The following is a 19,746-nucleotide window of genomic DNA, read 5'->3' as shown; positions in this document are numbered from 1 at the left end:
GGCCGGGGGCCATCTGGATCTTCTTCGGGGCTCTGCAGCTCTCTTTGGGCAGCCGTCCTGCAGGGAAACCCCAGGTCTGTGGGCTGGACAGGCTCAGCTCCCTCATACCTCCTTTCCCATAGGACTGGCTGTCGCGGGCTTCGGGGCTCCACGGCGGGTGAGGGACACTGACTCCTATCAGAGTGTCTCCCTCTTGTCTTGTCTTACAATAACGGAGGGACACCGTTGTGGCCCAGCCTGCCCGTCTCCTCCTTCCCTCCGCCCTTCCGGAGGTGACACCAGTCTCGTCATTTTGGAGCGGAGCCTTTCCTTCTTGTCTCTATATATGTCACTGTGTACACCTAGAAATACACAGTTTGGGGTTTCTGATTGTGTTATTTGCATAAATATTACGCCGTCTTGTTTCGAAAGCTGCACAAGATGCGTTGCACTGACAGGTGTCGGCTCTCGAGGTGGGGGTCAGGAGCACCGGCTGACCCCCTTTGGATTTGGCTTGTACTGAAATGCTCACACATGTGTTTTAGCCTCGGAACTTATTCTGTCTCTAGAAATGGGCTGGGACCTCGTGCCCCAGCAGAGCCAAGCCCATAGATCCGGGTTCAGACTGTCATCCTCAGTGATGAATTGCCGCGTGTTAAACATGCGTAAATACAGTGGGCTTGTTGCAATGGGCCAGCATCCTCGTGTCAGGGCCAGGTTCCATTCCAGATCTGCCCCTTGAAAGGTCAAGAGGCTCTTTTGTATGTTTCCCCTTGCAGGTTGCTGAAAACTAATTTCCCTCTTATCCCACATCTGGGGCAGGAAGGGCCACTGCTCTGCTTGGGGCTGTTGGCTCCTACAGCCCTTGACCCTGGGCCAGATGCTGCCGTCCATTGGCTAGAATCCCAAGAACCATGGACGTTGAACCTGGACATCGTAACCCCCTGGGGAAGACCCCGCCTCACGCTCCAAGGCTTTTGCTGCAAGCACAGTAGCTTGGGTGAGGTCTCCTCCCCATCCCGAGTGGTGATCGCGGTTCGCAGCAAGCACTGGTGTCTGCGCAGGTCGGAAGGAGCAGGCCCCCTGCCCCCGGTGGTCCGGTGGGCCCTGTTCTAGCCGAGCTCTGCGGTCTTCGTGTGTGGTATGGCGGGCCTCGTTTTCAGCGGAACCACTGCGCGAGGAGCTCCGTGGCTGACGGATTTCCTTATCCTGACAAACTCTGACTTCTGCAGAGAAACGGCCCTTCTGAGTGCGGACGGAAGCCCTTGCTTTTGGACAGGGCCTGGGAAAGCCTCACAGTCGGGTCCTCCTAAGCACCGGGAAGTTTCTGTCCCCACCACTGTCCTAGCCCAGCCCGTGGGGACACATGCGTCTCTACCCTCCCTTCATCCCCTGGTAGCTGCGAGGAACGCTCGGTTCCCTTTGTGACCGTCCAGACCTGGGAGTGGGTGTGTCTTGACGGGGACGGGTGAGCGTCCGGAGCCCAGGCAGCTTTCCTGCCCTCTTCTGGTCCCTCTTGTAGATGTGGTTCAGGTGACCCGCTGTTCTGATCCGGTTCCCACGGCGCTGCTGAAAATTCCCCTCATCTTTCCTTCTGCATGAAAACCAGGAAACGTCAAAAACTAGGGTGTCAAAAATTCCCTCTAGGTGGCAAAACATCACAGCTGTGTTGAAATGTCAGAAGTTGGAATAGTCCCCGCTCTAGCATCCGAGGCTGCTGCCCCCCCCCCCCCCCCGCAGGCCTTTCTTGGAGTCGGCCACGAAGCCCGGCGGCAGGTGAGACCCCCGTGGGCTCTCTGCACCCCATCTTTGCAGGTGGTGCCTCACGATACCCCTTCCCACCCTGGCGCCCCTGGTGGAGCGAGAGGCCGAGAAGCTTTGTGTGTTCAGACCCACGTGTCCTGACCTGTCCTGACCGTGACCTTGCTCTGGGAGCCAGGCGCCTTCAGGGCGTGTGTTCCCAGGAATGTCAAAAGGGAAAAAAAAAAAAAAAGGTGCCTAGAAGCCTGCTTTTTTTGGAAGGAGCCTGGGCGTAAGTAAGTAAATGAAACCCATACAAAGGAAAAGAGGAACAAAGAAATCAAACATGGAAGCTTTGCGTTTGGCCTGCGGTGTAAGTGGTGGGTTCTTTATGAGATGCTTTCAAGTGTTGACGTTTATGTGCTTGTAATTCCAGGCCGGAGAGGGGGGTGTTACTCCTTTTTTTTTTTTTTTTTAAGCCTTGCCCAGCCCTTGGGTGGGGTGGTGGAAAGGCAGCAGGGCTTTGGAAACACGCCCGTCCACATCCATCTAGCAGATGCTCCAAGCTCACATTTATTGAGCCCTTACTGTATGCCAGCATTGATGGAGTCTTGTATCTGTCTTTGAGGGGTGCCCCCATTTCACAGATGGGAGCTGAGGCACAGGGCAAAGAAGTAGCTTGCCCAGGCTCAGCTTGTCGGTGGTTGAGCCGGGATCTGAAACCAGTAGACCAGCTCCAGGGTTAGGAGCTGAGTTAGCACCAGCGTGGGTGGGCAGATGGTCCAGGAAAGAGAAGAAAGTGGGATGGCTGTGTGGTGTGAGCTAGGCAGAGAGGGGCCTGGCGTGGGAAGGGGGCACCCAGGAGGGCTTCCTGGAGGAGGTTGCCAATAAGCTGAGGCTTGGAGGTGTGTAGAGTCAGCTGGGCATAGGTGACTTGCATGAGGTGCAAGACCGTGTAGAAGCGGGTTCGGTGCTGACTTGGGGGCTGCATAGCAGGTGCCTACACATGTGACAGTTGCCGGCCCAGCCAGGACCCGGTGCTCCCTCACTTGTTAGGAGATACGATGAATGCATGTCATGGAAGGTGCCTGGCACGTCGTAGGTCCTCAGGAAGGATTAGTGGCCCTCTGTGCTTCTTATGGACGGGTAGGAACGTGGGTTATACATTTACTGTGACCTGAGCTTGCAAATGGGTGACCCTATTTGGCCCACAGAATTGGAGTGATGTGCTTACATTATAAATTGGGAGATTCCACACTAAACCCACATTTGAACTTTTTTGAAATCTCTTAAGACTGGTGACTGCTGTCTGCGTGTCCCGGTCTGCCTCCTGCCCCCGACTGTGTGAGGGGTGGCCATCCCCAAAGGGCAAACTGTGTTGTCAAACACCCCCTGCCTCGTGGCTCTGTCTTCTGACCTGGGCTCCCTCCTTCCTCTCAACCTCCTGGCTCCCTCCCCAGCCCCGTGTGCCCCCCGTGTGGCCCGTGGCCACAGCACCCCTGGGAGGTGGACTTGCCATCCATTTCCTCGTGCCTGGCCATCAGGTTTTATGTTGACAAGGGCATCCCTCTCCAAACAGTGGTGCGCACTCAGGAAATTGGTGGGTCCTCAGCCTCCTGGCAGCGGGCTAGTCTGTTTGAACGTCCACGCCCATGGAGCACACCAGACGCTGGCTCTTCCGGGCCAGGGGATCTTTCTCTGTGACTCAAGGCAGCCGGCATTTCACATCTTTGAAGTGTTGGGCTTTCTGGCAAATGGACCAGTACGTTAAAAACCAGAACATTCCAGGGATTAACGGAAAGCCACTAAACTGGCAAAGTGGGGTCCTTGGGGAGAAGCCAGGGTTCAAAAGGAGCCTCTCCTTCCACATGTCAGACTGACCCTTGGAAGACAGTAATCCGATTTAGACAGAAGGGTCCGCAGGGATGGGGCCCGTGTTCTCTGGGGAACCCAGGCTGTGAGAAGTAGAGTCCCAAAGAACCCTCCATGGTTCAGCATCGGTGTGGCTGCACGGTGGGCTTCCAGAGACCAGGCTGTCTGATCTGTCACTCGTATGTTTTGCAGAGTCCCAAAGTCCCTTCTCCAGATTCTTGCCATCTTTCAAGGCTTCATTCAAATGCTGCCTCCTCCAGGAAGCCTTCCCTGGTTCTTCCCGGAGTGCAAGAGAGCCACGCCCTCCCCTTCTTCCCTCTTTCTTCTCTTTGTCCCTTTATGGGAGCCTGTTTTCCCATCTTGGTTTCTTCCCTTTACAGAAGGTGGGCAGATGCCCGCCAGGGTTTCTGAACCAGTTGCTGAGCACTCATGGTCTCACTTAATTCTTAGAATTCCCTATGAGACAGCTACTGCTGTCACCCCCATGTTCCAGATGGGGAAACTGAGGCTTGGCAAGGTGAAGGGACCCCTCTCAGCCACGTGCCCGTGTGTGGTAAAGTTGGACTCACGCCCCCCGCTCTGTGGTCACCGACCTGGACTCATGACCGAGGGCCCTGTCCTTGCTTCCCTCGGAGCTTTGCACACAAGCTCCTTCGGAATGTGCAGTCTGTTGAGCCAGTGCCTGGGCGGTTCTGGGAGAGCATTTCTCGTTTATTAAGGTCAGGAAATCTCGGGTCCTGTTTAGTGTTATCTTTGATGTGCAAGGGCAGAGTGGAAGTTTCTGTTTCCATGTGACCCCATTTCTGTGCTTTGAAAACGCTATTTCCTAATCTCCCGTGTCTTTGAGATCAGGCAGCAGGGCCCCCTGTGTGTCCGCCCCTCCACCCTCCTCCCCGTCACTCCGGCCCACAGCCTGTGTCCTGGGCAGCAGACGACCCTTGTGGCATCTTTCTGAGCCGAGTTACGAGTTACGGGCTGGTTGTCGTGGCTCACCCGCGCCACACCCGCCGCCTTTCCCTCTTTCCCAGGCCCTGAACGTGACCACACCCCCGACCGCCTAGACCTGAAGGGACCCCCCTGGCCTGTCTGTCCTTCTGTGATGTCGGCCCAGGAAGTGGGGCTTAGGCCTTCGGGGTCTCCGCATACACCCCGCTCACCGGGCCAGGGATGTGCTCCCCGTGTGTCCGCGGCTTCCGTGCAAGGTCCCCTTCCCCGCTTTCTTTTTTCTGCCTTCAGAAAAGCTTTTTGCGGCCTAAGTTGCTGCTCGTAATGCATCAGCTCGTGGACGTGATGGCTGAGATGCAGCTGCTGGCCTGGGAGCTGGCCGGGGCCCCCCTGTGGGCATCTGCAGAGTGTGGCCGGGGGAGCCCTGTGGGGGCACGTCGTAAAACCCTGCTTGTGCCTCAGCACGCGGGAAGGTGCTGAACGTTCATGCGCATCTCACGCAGAGTTAAGCTAAGGGTGTGGGGACAAGAAGATGACTGTGCGTGTGGCCTGCTCCTGGGACCTGCTCCTGGGACGCGCCCCGAGGGTGTGCATGTGCTGGGTGACCGCGGGGACAGCTTCCAGCTTGCAGGCTGGGATGCTGTTGGCAGAGGGTCTGCTTTTTCTTTTGTTTGTTGTTGTTGTTGTGGTAAAACATACATAACATAAATTGTATCATTTTAACCCCTTGTGGGCGGGTGCTTCCGTGGCATGAAGTCCACTCAGGGGGTGGCGTGACCGCCCCCTCGTCTCCTGAAGCTCTTTGTCATCCTGCGCTGAAACTCTGTCCGCGTGAACATGAGCCCCCGCCTCCCCCCTCCCCACCCCCTGCCGTTTGACTGGATGTCTGAGGCTCTAGGACTCTGGGTCCCTCACTGTGTCCCACCATGACCGTTCCACACGGCGTGCTGCCCACGAGGTCACCCGCGTGGCAGCAGGTGTCCAGACGGCCTTCCCTTCTGCAGCGAGCCGCGTTCTGTCCTGTGGGCGGGTCGCATCTTACGCGGTCATGCACCCGTCAGGGGGCTCCCGGGGGTGATGCCACCTCTTGTGAGTCGTGCTGCTCGGGGACGTAGGGATACCAGAGTTCACTCGGTAGAAAGCCTCGTCTCGGGGCCTTCCCTGGTGCGACATGCGGGGCAGAGATCCCCTGGGTTCCTGGCTCTGGCCTGGAGACCTCACGTTCACCATTTCGTCCTCCTGGGGGCCCTGAGGGGTGACTTGGGCTTCCTTGGGGTTGCGCCGCTAGCAGAGTCGAGGGGAACTGTGGCGCTGCCTGCGTCAAAGCCATCAGGCCCGTCCCCTTGGTTACTTTTCCGATGCCCGGGATCAGCTGTGTGATCGGTTCACGGTGACTGCGGTACTGGAAGAGGAAAGAGGTTTTCATGGGAGAGAATGGTTCATGGTAGAGAAGGCCTGGGCACCCCGTTGACCCGGGACCACCGATGGGGCAGCCAGTCCGTGGCATGGGGTTGGGGACTGTGGCCCAGAGCTCTCAACCAGGACTGTCAAAAGCAGCAGGTGCCACAGGAAAGGGGAACAGGGTGAGGGTCCCGGTGGTGCCCCCTGACGGATGTGACTCGAGGCGTTTTCCTGCGGGGCGATGGTCCTTCCTGCTCCTGGCATCTGTACTGTGCCTCTGAGCCCTGTGATTGTCGAGTGCTGCCCTCACCCAACACACTCGCGCACACACACACGCACAGGCTGGTGCTGTCCACACCACAGGTCACGGCCTCCGGGTCAAGGTTTATGAGATTCTGTTGCAGGCTCTGGTGTCCCAGACTGGCCATGACCTGCTCTTGGGCATCTGCTCCTTTGAACCTGACCGTCAACAATAGCAGCACTTTAAATTCGGGGCTTGCCTGTGTCCGTGTTAGGTACAGCGTCCGCCCCCAGGTCCCCTGGCTGAGGACACAGCTCTCCAGGGAGCGCGGTGGGGGCTGCCGTTTCAGGCCCTGTCGCTGGGATTCCAGCTTTGTCCATGTCAGCAGCCTTGGGCGGACCTGGAAGCATCCAGAAGCTTCTGTGTGTTAGCCCTGAATTCCAAAGGGCCGTGTAAACCGACCGGCCGGGCTTGGCGGGCACCGGGAGGTGCTTGGCGCCGGAGGGAGGAACTGCAGAACGTGGTCTGGGTTCGGAGCCTTCGTGCGCGGACTCTTTCTGGGCGACGGGCCATTTGGGAACGCTTGTTAAATGCTTACAGAGCAGGAGTCGATCGTGGGTGTTTCTGCTGCCGCCCCGCGAGGCCCCGCTGCTCCGTTGACACTGACCCTTCTTTTCCTTTCTCCACAGTGAGCGACCTGCAGGAAGAGGGCCGGCGTGCCGTCGACGCGCCCATGTCCCCCGCCTCGGCGGACGTCCACCCCGAAGACACGCTGTTAGGTACCGTGCGCTCCCCCAAGCTCCTGCCGTGACGCCGCTGAGCTCCCGCGGCTGGTGAGGCCGAGGAGGAGCTGCAGGGCGACGGCCTGGTGACCACACATCGCGCCAGGCGGCCTCCGAGAGTCAGGGCTCTTAGCTCAAGGTCTTGTTTAGAAAAGTAGGTGGGAAGGAAAACCCCGGCTTCCTTTGTAAGTTTCTGCCTGTCTGATTTCCCACGTCCGTTGTGTTAGTCGTTCCGTCGGATGAGTCCGACAGATCCGGGGTTCAGCCCCGTTGAAACTGTGGTCTGTTACAAGCACGGTTCCTGAGGTGGGGGGCGGGCCAGCCTTGGGCAGGAGGCTGGGGGGGGCGCGGCCTGTCTTTTCTTGTGGGAGGGACTGGGTGGAGCAGGGTAGGCCGGTGTGGACTGGCTGGTTGGGTTAATCTCCGAGGGCTCTGGGAGCTCTGCTGGGCAGGGGGTAGGGGAGGGGGGAATTAGGGCAGGGGCCTGTGGTCTGGGAGCCTGAGAGCCCCTGGAACACATGGCCGCTGGGTGTGGGCTCTGGGTTGGTTGGCCTGCACATCAAGGGCAGTGACAGTGGAATTGTTGGCTGTCTTGGGAACTGGCCAACCCTGGGAGGGACAGTGTCTCCAGGTCCCCAGGCCCCGAGGTGTCAAAGAATTAAAAAATATAGGAAATAAGACATGTAGTTAATACATCCTAATCTTGGCCAAAGCTGTCCCGAGGCCGTGGGCTTGCTGGGTGGGGCCCGGCCAGTGATGAAGGCCTCTGTACCCAGCTCCTTGGGACCACATCACAGCCAGCGCTGATGAGGTGACAGCACGGACACATTTCCTTAAAGCGTGTTTTGGGATCTGGTCGGTCTGAAAGGCGGTTGTGGAACATTCTGCTTATTTCCAAACCCTGGTTCAAAGGGAAGCCCCGGTTGGTCCCCCCTTTGTGGTTTCCGTGACCAGGCCAGGCCAGCAAGAGCTTGTGGAGAAATGCAGACGCAGGTTCAGCTCTGGCAGACCTGAAGCCAAGTGCTGGGCGAGGTCCCTGAGATTCTGCTGGGGCCTGCTGTGGCTACAATCTCTTCTTGGAGGAGGATGACTCTTCACTGTTACTGCAGCGGAGTCTGGCTGAGATGCATGCTCCTGGTGACCCTCTCTCCAGGGAAACTGGGGACTCGCTTGTGGGTCTGGGAATTAGCCAGACACAGACCAGGAGGCTTCACCTCGGCCCTTTGGATATCCAGCACTGGGTAATTCTTTACGGTTGGAAGCTGTCCTGTGTCTTGTGGGGTTTGAGCATCCCCGACTTCTGCCCACAAGATGCCACCAGCTGGGACAACCAAAAATGTCTCCAGACGTGGCTACATGTCACCTGAGGTAGGGGAAGGACGCAGTGGCTCCTGTGGAGAACCCTGGTTTAGACTAACAGGAGGGCTAAAAGGGCTGATCCTAGACACATGGCAGGCTCTCATTTTGTCGATAATGCCTTGAACTTGCCTTTCCCTGGGCCCTAACCCTCCCGTTTTACCATCTTTATAAACAACTGCTCTCGGGCAGAGGGAGCTGGTGTTGTTCAGTCTGTTCCATAAGGTTCTGCTTATCCCTGGAGTCTGTGTGACCTTGAGAAGGACTGACCTGGTCAGCGCCTGGAACTGAGATCTGAAAGGTGCAGGGGACGTGGAGTGGAGGAAAAGGGTATCAGACAGGGAGCAACATGTGCCAAGGCCCTGTGGCAGGCAGTGGTGAGGTTTGCCGAGGAGCAAGGGAAGGCTGGAAGGGCCAGAGAGTGGAGAGTGCCCGGGACAGCTGGGGACGCGAGGCTGCGGGGGGGAGGGGGTGCTGGAGGCCACGTGGAAGGTGCTGGCCTTGGTCCCAGGAGCACTGGGAGGCTGCTGAGGGCCTTAGCAGGGACATCACAAGGGACCCCCATATAGGGTTACCCTCTCAAGCGTCAGATCTGCATGTCTCCAAAAAGTTCTCCACTTTGTCAGGTTTTAAAATTTGCTGTTGTGAAGCCGGTCTTCTCAAAGCCATTCTGTTTCCGAGCTCTGTGAGAGCCTGCCTGGGCCCCAGGAGCCTGGTCCTCGCCACCCGTGTGTCCTGCGGGCCCATCCCATGCTCGGGTCCGAGGCCTCCCTCTCCCCATCCCCTGCATGCCGTGCGCGGTGCCTCGCACACCCTCCCCTATGCAGGCACCAGCCAGTTTTCCGGATGGTGTCGGACCAGTGGGGGGGAGGCTGTCCCACGCTCTTCCTCTCTACCATGCCAGCCCCGCTGGAGCAGCTCGCTGGGCCCCACTCCACTGTCCGTGGATCGAGGCCTGAACCTGGAGGGAAAACGGGTAATAAATAGAACAGGGACGGACACATTTTACTGTGAACCGTCACCCACTCCCTCCTTTTTTGCTGTTTTTTTCTGATTTTCTGGTGCGTGCTATTTTAGGTCGCGGGGAGCTGTCTCGGTGCGCGTATTTACTAACAGCGGCCGCGGGAGCTTGGACCGCGGACCGGTGCAGCCCCTGTGCGCGCCGTCCTTGCAGCGTGGTCCCACCGAGAGAAGCCTGGCTTCTCTGCGCTCTGTCCCCCTCCCCCGCGTCGGGCGGGGGGAGTCGGCCGTGCCCCCGGCCCCGCGGCGCCGGCCTGTGCTAACCGGCCTCTCTTCCCCGGCAGAGGAGAACGAAGAGCGGATGATGATCGACCCCACCTCCAAGGAGGACCCCAAGTTCAAGGAGCTGGTCAAGGTAAGAGGTGCCTCGGTCAGCGCCTTCCTGCTGGGCTGCGACGAGGGGTCAGGGAAGCCGTGACAGGAGGGCTCGGGGGCCCCCGTGGTAATTCGGTGTGACAACGGCAGCTTCTGTCTCCTGAGCCTGGTTTCTGAGCCCCGGCTCCGCGGTGAGGCTTGACTGGTGGCGTCCGTGCGTGTCTGAGTGCCGATGGCGGTTCTCATGGTTCTGATCTAAACCACGGTCGGGCTTCAGAGTTCATCCCCGCGATGGAGGAGCGAAGGCTCGGGTGTGACTGCATCCTCGCCCAGTGGGACCCAGCTCCGCGCCGGAGCTGCCCGCGGTGGGAAAGCTGTCACTTCTGCAGCCCAAGGCGGACGCAGGAGACCTCCGGGCTCTGTGATGCTGTCTGTCACAGTCCGTACCACTGACACTGGCCAGTAGAAGTGCTTTTCAGAATGTTTCTCCACCTGAGCCGGTGCTGCTGGACGTGAGGCGGCGTAGAACCGTGTTCTCACGGGGGCTGACGGCTGGAACGGGAACGCCTTTGCCAAATTGTCTCCTGGTAAAAACTGACCTCGTAAAGGCCCGTGTTAGGGCCCAGCCAAAAATGCTGGGGCTCCCTGGCTTTGCTCAGTCCGCCAGTCACATTCTAATGTCTTCCCGAAACATCCTCATGGACCCAGCCAGAGGGAACGTGGACTCCAGCGTCCAAGCCTTCCGTGGCCCAGTCGGGCGGACAGTTGGGATTGACGGCCACACACGCCTTTCGGCTTTCTCCTTCTTCAGTGTTGGAGCAAAGCTGGAGGCATCACTTCCCTGAAACACCCCAGGGGAGCTGGTGCTGTCCTCGTGTTCACATGAGGACAGAGGGGAGAGCCGTCCCCCCGCCAGGTTATACCTGTTAGAGGCGTGTGCGGGCTGAATGGGTCTGGTCATCTGGGACCTTGTTCGTTCAGCCAGGGTCGAACACTGGGTGCCGGGCTGGGCCCTGGGCGTGCTGAGATGAGCGGGTCGTCTTCTTCCTGTGTGGGGTCTGCTTCGTGCTCCTGTCGGATTCACCTGACCCGACTGGGCTCTGTTGTGCCGCCGTGATGACTTCTTTTTTTTTTTTTTTTTTTTTAAGATTTTATTTTATTTGACAGAGAGGCAGGCAGAGAGAGGGGAGGAAGCAGGCTCCCCACTGAGCAGAGAGCGCGATGTGGGGCTCGATCCCAGGACCCTAAGATCATGACCTGAGCCAAAAGCAGAGGCTTAATCCACTGAGCCACCCAGGCGCCCCTACCGCTGTGACTTCGAAGCCCACAGGGTGTTTTGGGCGCTGTGGGGTAAGGGCTGGTCAGCTGCTTGTCCTTCAGCAGCCTGCGCAGAGGGGACCGCAGCATCTCCGCACCCGGGGCCCGCCCCGTGGGACCTGTGTGGGCTGTGGCTCCCAGCTCTTCTGGATTCTGGATTTGGCTGAAGGGCCATGCTGCAAGGGATGGGGTGTGCCGATTCGGGGGGCTGCAGCATGGGCAGGCCTGTACCGCATCAGACACAGTCAGCTGGAGGACCAGAAGGCACTGGAGACAGAGAGCCTCTCCCTTGCTTCCCTGCTGGGTGGCTAGGAGGGCCACGGCGCCGCCCGCGGGACGCTGCATGGCTGAGCACAGATGGGTTTTCTTCCCAAGCTGTGGTCGGCCCAGGGTGGCCTGCCTCCCCTCCCTTCCCGCTCACTCTTGTTAGCTTGGGCTTGTCCCCCACCCCAGCAAGGGAGCAGGGGTGGTGGGCTGAGTCATGGCCCCCCAGGGTGTCCACGTGACTCTTAATACCTCCTGTGGCAGAAGGGACTCTGGGGACATAATGTAGGAGTCTTGGTTTGAGAGATGACCTTGGGCCACTCCTCTTTGGGAGGCTGTCCCGCCAGCCTACAGTCCCTGTGCCAGGAGATAGACAGTTTCTGGAAGTTTCTGCCTGCTTCCAGACCGCAGGCAGCATCTCGAGGTAGATTGGTGGCCTATTTTTCACTTTATCACATGTTTTCCAAGTGAGTGTGAACATGTCAAGCACGACGGTGGTGGCAGGTTGGCCGGCTGAGGATTGTTAGTCGCTGTGCTGGTGGGATGGAGGGTGTGCGGGAGGTACTAGTTCTCACCGACTAGAGTGGGTGGGCGTTGGCTCCTAGGATGCCGGGGCTGGGCTTGGGCTGCCCCTGGTTCCCTCGTGTTTGCCTTGTGCGTGGGTTACTGGCTAGGGGGCCCCGGGCGTGCCCCTGAATCAGCGTCTGCTGCCGACAGCACCAGCTTCTCCCTGCGGGGGGCTTAGCCACTCCCCAGGTCACAGTGACCTGTGCCCGGGGGTGGGGGAGCCCAGCCCGCGTCACTTCCTGCCTCCCCTTTCGGCTCATCGTGGAGCCTGTGCCCACCCAGGTGTGAGGTGCCAGAGGCCGGCCCCCAAGCCCTACCCTCACTTCTGACACGAGTTACAAGTTTGGGTCCCCAAATCGGCCTGTGGGTTTGACACCAGACAGACTCACAAAAGGCACCGAATGCTGCCGCACTCCCTGTTAGGGTTCATCCCAGTGAAAGGACACAGGTGAAAATCAGCTGGGGGAGGGGGCACCCAGGGCGGGCCCAGGAGGGCACTCAGTGTGGCATTTCCAAATGTCTTCTGGTGGCATTGTGCACGGCGTCACTTACCGACAGTGATATGACAGCGTTCCCTGCGCATCGCTGGCCAGGGAAGGTCCCCGAGCCTCATGTCCGGAGTGTTTTGCTGGGCTGCCACCCGGTAGGCATGACTGACTGCCCTGGGGACCAGCCTGTCTCCTGCCCTCCCCTGTGACGAGCAGAGCGTGACCCAAAGCCCCAGCCTAAGCCAGGTTAGTCGTTTTTGGCCAGCTCCAGGCTGTCATGCAACCGCTCCAGCAGGACGCTCCGGGGGCCCTGAGGCACAGGCCAGCCTGCACTCCGGGCGAGGTTGGGGTCTGCACCTGGCCCGTGCTCTTGTGGCCGCCAGCATGGAGCATGCTGTTCCACCTGCCCTCTTCTCCTGATGTCCCCTCTGGAGACCCCCCACCTCGGTGCCCTGACTGGTTTTCTCTCCCTGACTTCCCAGGCCTGGGTGTTAGATTTCGCTCCCAGCTGACTCCGCAGGGTCCCGCACCCAGGTCCCAGCCGCAGGAAGAGGAGTGAGTGCGTCAGAATGGCTGGGGGACAAAGCAGGTCTTTTTGGCCCCCCCCCCCAGACCTGCGGAGTTGGAATCTTGGGAAAGGGGCTCTGGGAGCCGGGGCAAGGTTTGGGGCCCTTGTGAATTCGGTGCTGACACAGGGGATCCCAGGAAACCCCCCCGCCTTGAGAAAGGGGACTGTGAATGGCCAGTCTTGGTGGTTCCAGCAAAACACCTCCATGCACGTGACCTGCATGGTTCTGACTGCTTTTCAGACCCGCTCTCTGCACCGTGGACTCTGCTTGTCCACGGTTCTCTGCTGCTGGTTCTTTGCAGGGATTCTGCTCCCAAAGGGTGTTTTCAGTGGGAGCGTGGGCCACACGCCGGCTGAGCTGGTCACGGGTGAGATCAGTTAACACTGGCCACGTCCCAGTCTTGGCACGCGAGGGGGCCATCTCTGAAGCAGCGCGGTCAGCGCCCTTGTTTTCTTGCTCTGTTCCCGGTCATCTGCTCTTTCCCCCTCTTGTCTCAGCCCCCGTCCTGTCTCCCTCTGTAGACTTCGCCCCGTGACCCCGCTGCCGCAGGACTGTCACCGTTTACAATATTGCCAGCTGCCCTCTGCTTCCCAGGAAAAAAGCACCTTGGCTCAGGCCACGCCAGGCATTATGAATGAGACCGTTCATTCAGAAATTCTCTCCAAGGATCTGTTGTGCCTCCTGTGGCGTTAAGGGGTGCTTAGAGTCTGGCTTCCTCGATTCAAATCTGGGCCCTGACGGAAGTGGGAAAAGCACGAGCGCCATGGCAGGTGCGGAGCTCGGAGCTCGAGTGTGGCCGGGGTACCGTGGGCGAGGGGCAGGGGCAGGTCTGATGTGGGGACTGGGCCGTGGGGTTCTAGAGCCTAGAAGACCTTCTGCAGCGCCCTCCCCACTGGCGTTGTGGGCCACGGGCCTTTTCGCTAGCATCCTCCAGAAGCTTCCTGGACCACCCAAGTCAGAGCAGCTCGTGCAGCTCCGGGTGGGTTGCAGTGTATGGATGAGAAAGTTGATGGTTTTAATGATCCTCAAAAGACGGCGTGGCAGGCCTCCTGCCTTCCAGAACCAAAGCCAGAGGAAGAAGGCCGGCGCGCTCAGAAGCACGCTGGGCCCAGGTGAGCGGACCATGTCGTTAACCCGGGTGCACCGTCCTCCCTGTGAGCAGATTTCACATCTCATTTCCCAGTTTATTGGACGAGACTCTTCCTGGCTGTGCAGTTGATTTCTTCCTTCCTGTGTCCCCGTGAAGGGAATCAGTTGCAGAAAAAATGCTGCCCTGGGCGGAGGGCGGTGTGTTGGAGCCGAGCCGCGTGGAGATGCCCCGGCGCGGCGCGTTGGCACCCGGCTGGGGCCGGTCCCCCTCCTGCTGCGCCCCGGCTCGCGTCCGTGGAGGAAGCAGCCGGCGAGCCTGTTTGGGAGTGATGAAAACGTAACTGTCATAGCTTTGGGGGAGACAGGCTGCAGATCCTGATTATCCTTCGGGGGAATGAGAGGACAAGTAATTTTTTTATTCTGCTTAAGGCAAGCCTGTGAAAAACACGAGCCGAGGGCATCGTCAATGTAGGTCCTAGACGTTTGCCGGCAGGATTTGGGCTTTGCAAATGAGTACGTCCAGGAAATAATGATTGGTACTATCTTGAAAAAGCCTTGCGAGAAACGGGATTAAGACGGGCGAGCGGGGGAGGAGGATGGCGGTGCTTTGGGGTGTCTGGTGACGAGATTGCCTCTCCTCCAGGGGTGGCAGTGGAATTGGGTGCCCCGTCCCTTTTGCTTCCCAGAGCTGACTCCTGTGGCCTGTTGTGGGGAATGGGATCTGCGTCCCTTTGAGTCCTGTTCTGGGGTCGATCAGGTCAGCGACTGGATGGGGTTTTTTTAAGATTCCTTGTCTTCGTAGCAGAAGCGGTGTCTCTTGTGTATTTGCCAGCGGGACTGAGCTCCGGGCGAGGCAGCCTCTGGTGCCGGATGTCTGTGTGCCCAAGAGACCGGCCCGGGTCTGTGAGCAATGTTGTAGGTGGCTTGAACACGTTCTGTGCGTCTGTGTGTCCAAAGCATAGCCACTGGAGATATGTCACTGAGCAAAATGGAGGCCGACAGGCCAGCTGAGGAGACAGATTTGGGGACTGAATGTTTGGCCCGAAGGCCAGGAGTGCTTTGAAGGAGCCCCAAACAAGATGCAGGGTGGCTTTCTCTCCCCCTGTTCTAGGCGCCATGGTCAGGGAGGTGGCATTTGAACAGAGAGCTGCTGTTGATACGTAGGGCAAGAATATCACTGCGAAGGCAAGAGCAAGTGCAAAGGTCCTGTGGTATGCATGTACCCAGCGTGTATAAGGATGAGTGAGGAGGGCAGTGTGGCAGGAGCCTGGTGAACAAGGAGGACAGTGGTCAGAGATAAGATCAGAGAGGTGGCTGGGTGTTGACTCCCCACGGGGTGGGGACCAACTCTTTCTAGTAGCCGAGGTAGGACGAGATGGGCCTGGCTCCTCAGTCCTCCTATGTGTATATTCCCTTCCCGCACATGCGCTTCCCAGCAAGCCACTGTGATGCCTCAACGGCTCCACGTGGGGCAGAGACGAGGTCATGTTTGTATCTCCCACGCTGAGGGCCGTCTGGCCTGTTCTGGGTGCTGCTGGTTATGCGGAATGATCAGAAAGGAGTTTTGGACATGCCGAGAGCTCCAGGGACGGTTGCACTAACACCTGTGTAGATCATGGTAGCCGTCTAGAGCTGGGCCGCCTCACGAGTCCTCAGACGGCCCTGCAGGAGCAGGTGGGAACACCTACCTTCCAGAGATGAATCAAATAACCGCTTTACTGAGCTGGTATCCGCAGGGGGACTGTCTCCTCCCCGAGTCATGCAACTGTTGCCTCAATCAATTTAAGAAGGTTTTCATCACTCCTGAAAGAAACCCCACCCCCATCAACAGTTGGTCCCTATTCCTTCCCACTCCCTGTGCCGGCAGCCGCTCCATCTCCGTGGAATTATCCTGTCTCCATAGACTTGCCGATTCTGAATGATTCCTATAAGGAGAACCATACGGTAGGTGGATTTTGGTGACTGGCTAATTTCACGTTTGGAAGTTTCATCCATGTTGTAACAGATGTCAGACCTTTATTCCTTTTTATGGCTGAGTAATATTCCTCTGCGTGGCTTGACCACACTGTGTTTATCCCTTCATCTGTTGATGGACTTTGGGTTGCTTCTGCCTTTTGGCTGTTTTGAGCAGTGGATATTTTGAACATCCGGGTACGAGATTTTGCGTGGACACGTGTTTTCGGTATTCTCTTTTGGCGCATGCCTGGGAGTGGGATGGCTGGGTCAGGTGATGATTCTGTGTTTAACCTTCAGAGAAACTACCACTGTTCTGCCAAGGGCACCATTTTCTGTGCTGTCAGCAACGTGGGAAACATTCCAGTTCCTCCACATCCTTGCCAACACTTTCTGTTGTTGTGTTTTTAATAGAGCTCCCCTCGTTGGTAGGAAATGGTATCTCACCAGCGTTTTGATTTGCATTTGCCTAATGGTTAGTGATGGTGACCATCATTTCGTGTGTTGGGCATGCGTGTGCTTCTTTGGAGAAAAGTCTCTCCAGATCTTCTGTGCATTTTAAAATTGGCTGTCTTTTTATTTTTGAGTTGTAAGAGTACTTTACTCATTGTAGATACAGACCCTTTCTCAGAGGATTTTGCAAGATTCTTTCCCATTCTGTGGGCTATCTTTTTACTTTCTTGCACGTATCTTTTTTTTTTTTTTTTTAAGATTTTATTCATCTATTTGAGAGAGAGGGAGTGCATAAGCTGGTGGGGAAGGGAGGAGAAGAAGGAGAGGGAGAAGCAGACTCCTTGCTGAGCAGGGAGCCCGATGAGGGGCTCGACCCCAGGACTCTGGGATCGGACCTGAGCCGAAGGCAGATGCTTAGCTGAGCCGTGCACGCACTCCTTTGCTGGTATCTTTTGAAGGACAAAAGCTTTTAGTTTTAATTCGGTTTAGCAGTTTTTTCTTTTGTATTTGTGCTTTAGGTGTCACAGCTAAGAAATCTTCCTTAATCCAAGCTCATGAAGGTTTACTCTGCTCTCTAAGACTTCGATAGTGTTCATTTTTAGACTGAGGTCTTTGACCCATTTCGAGTTGGTTTTGATTTTTGTGTGTGGTGTATTCTTTTGCATGTGGACACCCAGTTGTCCCAGCACCATTATCTGGATTGAATTAGCATTGTTACTGCTCTCAGTAGACTATAGCGGGAGGACTGTCGGTGACCTCTCCATTGGATTCTCTTGGTCTCTGTGTCTGTCCTTATGCCAGCGCCACGCAGCTTTATTACCACAGCTTTTTGGTTTGGTTTGAAATTAGGAAGTGTGAGTTCTCCAACTTTTTTCGTCTTCTTTGAGGTTGTTTTGGCTATTTGGGAGCCCTTGGATTTCCATATGCGTTTTCGGATCTGCTTGTCAATTTCTGCAAAGACGCCATCTGGATAGTGATTTTTTAAAAAGGGTATTTATTATTACTTTTTCCAGCTACCAGCGCAGCAGAGACTGCTGAAAACCCAGAAGACAAAAATCAAACAGAAGGCAGTGGTAATTTTCCTTGATTTGTGTCCCTTCAGGCTTTGTCTTCTGTGTATATAGCTTTTGCTACACAAAAATTGGAGTCATTCCAGAATTAGTAAATGTCTAGGGGCCCTTTTGGATTAGTACCTTGGCAGAAACATCTGGAACTGGAATTGCTGGGTCATGCAGCACACACAGGGATAGGCATTGTTTGGCCTTTTTAACGAAGATTTCGAGGACCAGAGATGTTAAATGGCTCCAGGTCCCATGGCTAGAACTCGGGGTGGGTGGTTCTGGGCCTCAAGTGTGGGTCTAGGGTCCCTGCCTGCACATGCAGCACACTGGGTTTTGTAGGCGGTGGTAGTGGTGCTTGCTTATGAGGCTGATGCTTGAGCGGAGTGAATGCCCTTTGTTTTAGTGTTCTATTGATGCGTAACTAAGTATCAGCTCATCTGCTTAAAGCAACAGCTGTTGATTAGGGCATAGTTGAGCAGGTTAGAGGTGTGGCTGGGTTCTCTGCTCTGGGTGACACCGGGCTGAATTCTTTTCTGAAGGCTCTGGGGAGGAGTCAGCTCTCTGCCCCTACAGTCCTCTCCTCTCAGGTGGGCCCTGCTGCCTTTGGAGCCAGCCGCAGAGGCTCTCCCCTGTGCTCCCCCTCTCTCTGTCTGTGGTCTCTGATCTCTAGATGCAGATTCAGAGGGCTCATGTGCTAGGTCAGGCCCACCTGGATGCCCTTTCTTTCTTGAGGTCAGCTGGACCCTATAATAGCCACACCATGGGGTGCAGACCATCATCTTCACAGTCCCAGGGTTGATAGGGACCTGTACACAGCAGGCTGGGATCTTAGGGGGATCTTTGAAAATTCTGCCTACAAAATTGTTTTAAAGGTGGTAACCGAAAAGTATAGACAACATAAGAAACATTAGTAGTCACTTACCTGGCATTTATGACCCTTTATGGCTCGGGGCTTTGCTGGGTGCTGTGGGGAGGCTAAGGTAGCAGGTGCCGTCCCTGGCACTCATTTTTATCTCTTAAGTGTAAACGACACACTTTGCAAAAAATCCACATCAGTAAATCTCATCAGGTGGCCAGAACAGGCCCCGGGATGGTGTGTGTGTGGGGGCGGGTGCGTAGACACAGGGGTCTCAGCTCTGTGGCTGGGGGAGTGGGCTCAGGGTCTGGGCAGTGGGTCAGCCTTAGAGGGCCACAGTGGGGGTCATTCCAGGTCTCTTGGTCTCAGGGGCGAAGGAAGCATCCCGCCCTCTGTCCGGAGAAAGCGTGGTCTGTGGAATTGTGCCCTGGACCGGCAGTTTCAGCGCAGGGAAGAGGCGGTTCTCTGAGACTCCAGCCCGAGGGAGGCCGTGCGGCTCTGGCTTGGCTCCTGGGGGGCACCCAGCCCTCCTGCCCTGCCTGCCGTGGGTTCGCCTTCCGAACGCACCCCCTCCCCTGAGACGTCGGGGCAGAGCTCTGCGCCTCCGCAGCCTCGATTTGCCGCCGCTCCGCTCGTGCTCCCCGTTCTTCTCTGCCCAACTCCCAGCTGGAGTGTCGGCTCCCGGAGGTCGGGGACACCTCTGCCCCCCACCGCAGGACAGGAGGCAGGTGCTCGGTAACAGCTGGTGAGTGGAACACTGTCACTTGGTGCCTGTGATCGCTGTGAGCTTGCTGATAAAAGGACCACGGTAGAGCCCTGGGGGAATACGGGATCCTGCCGGGAGCAGGTTTGCTGGTGGCCACGTGGAGACAAAGGGACGGGGCAGGTCTTCCTGGGACAGCTGGCAGCCGTGGTACCGGGCTCCTGGGAGGGTGGGTGACGGGGCCCGGATGGCTTAGAGGGTCTCTGCCTGCCTCTGTGGATGCCGGGGTCAGAGGGGGCAGACGTCCCCCCAGCCCCAGATGCTCCCAGCTGCTTCTAGAACTTTCTCTCCCTCCTTGGACTGTCTCCTCCTATTTGCTCTCCCCTTCATTGGCCGCCGGCCCGTGGCACGGGTCTTCCTCTTGACCTCACACCATTCCCGAGACCTCGACAGGCTGGCGATGTCCCACGCACCGCCCAGCCGCTCCCTGTCTCTCTCCCGCTCCCAGTCCTGCACCCTGCTTCGCCTGCCCATTCCCAGGCTTGCTTCTGACCCTTGCTCCTGCCCTGCTCACGCCCTCCACTGTGTCTGGGTGTATCTCTGCTTAGATCACCTCCTCCAGGAAGTCCCCTGGCCTCCTGGTCCCCGATGGCCACTGTACCCCCCCATCTCCAAACGCTGCCTTATTTTTTAATAGACTTTATTTTCTAAACAAGTTATAAATTTATAGAAAAGTAGTAAGAGAGAGTACAGGGAGCTCCCGTAAATCCACACC

General features: G+C 57.3%; 1 protein-coding gene across 5 annotated transcripts in view; it reads left to right on the top strand.

The window, feature by feature from the left end:
- The window catches only part of PARVB (parvin beta), a 101,040-nt gene that overhangs the window by 43,864 nt on the left and 37,430 nt on the right, over positions 1-19,746 (top strand). For all 5 annotated transcript variants that reach the window (XM_082739664.1, XM_082739667.1, XM_082739668.1 and 2 more), the window contains exons 2-3: positions 6,868-6,957; positions 9,621-9,691. In XM_082739664.1, coding sequence (XP_082595790.1) covers positions 6,868-6,957; positions 9,621-9,691 — 161 coding nt within the window. The remainder of the gene's footprint in view (positions 1-6,867; positions 6,958-9,620; positions 9,692-19,746) is intronic.

The sequence above is a fragment of the Mustela nivalis genome (genome assembly GCF_964662115.1).
Source record: "Mustela nivalis genome assembly, chromosome: 7".
Taxonomy (NCBI): domain Eukaryota; kingdom Metazoa; phylum Chordata; class Mammalia; order Carnivora; family Mustelidae; genus Mustela; species Mustela nivalis.
Note: the sequence above shows the minus strand (reverse complement) of the source record. Positions and strands in the feature narration are given on the sequence as shown.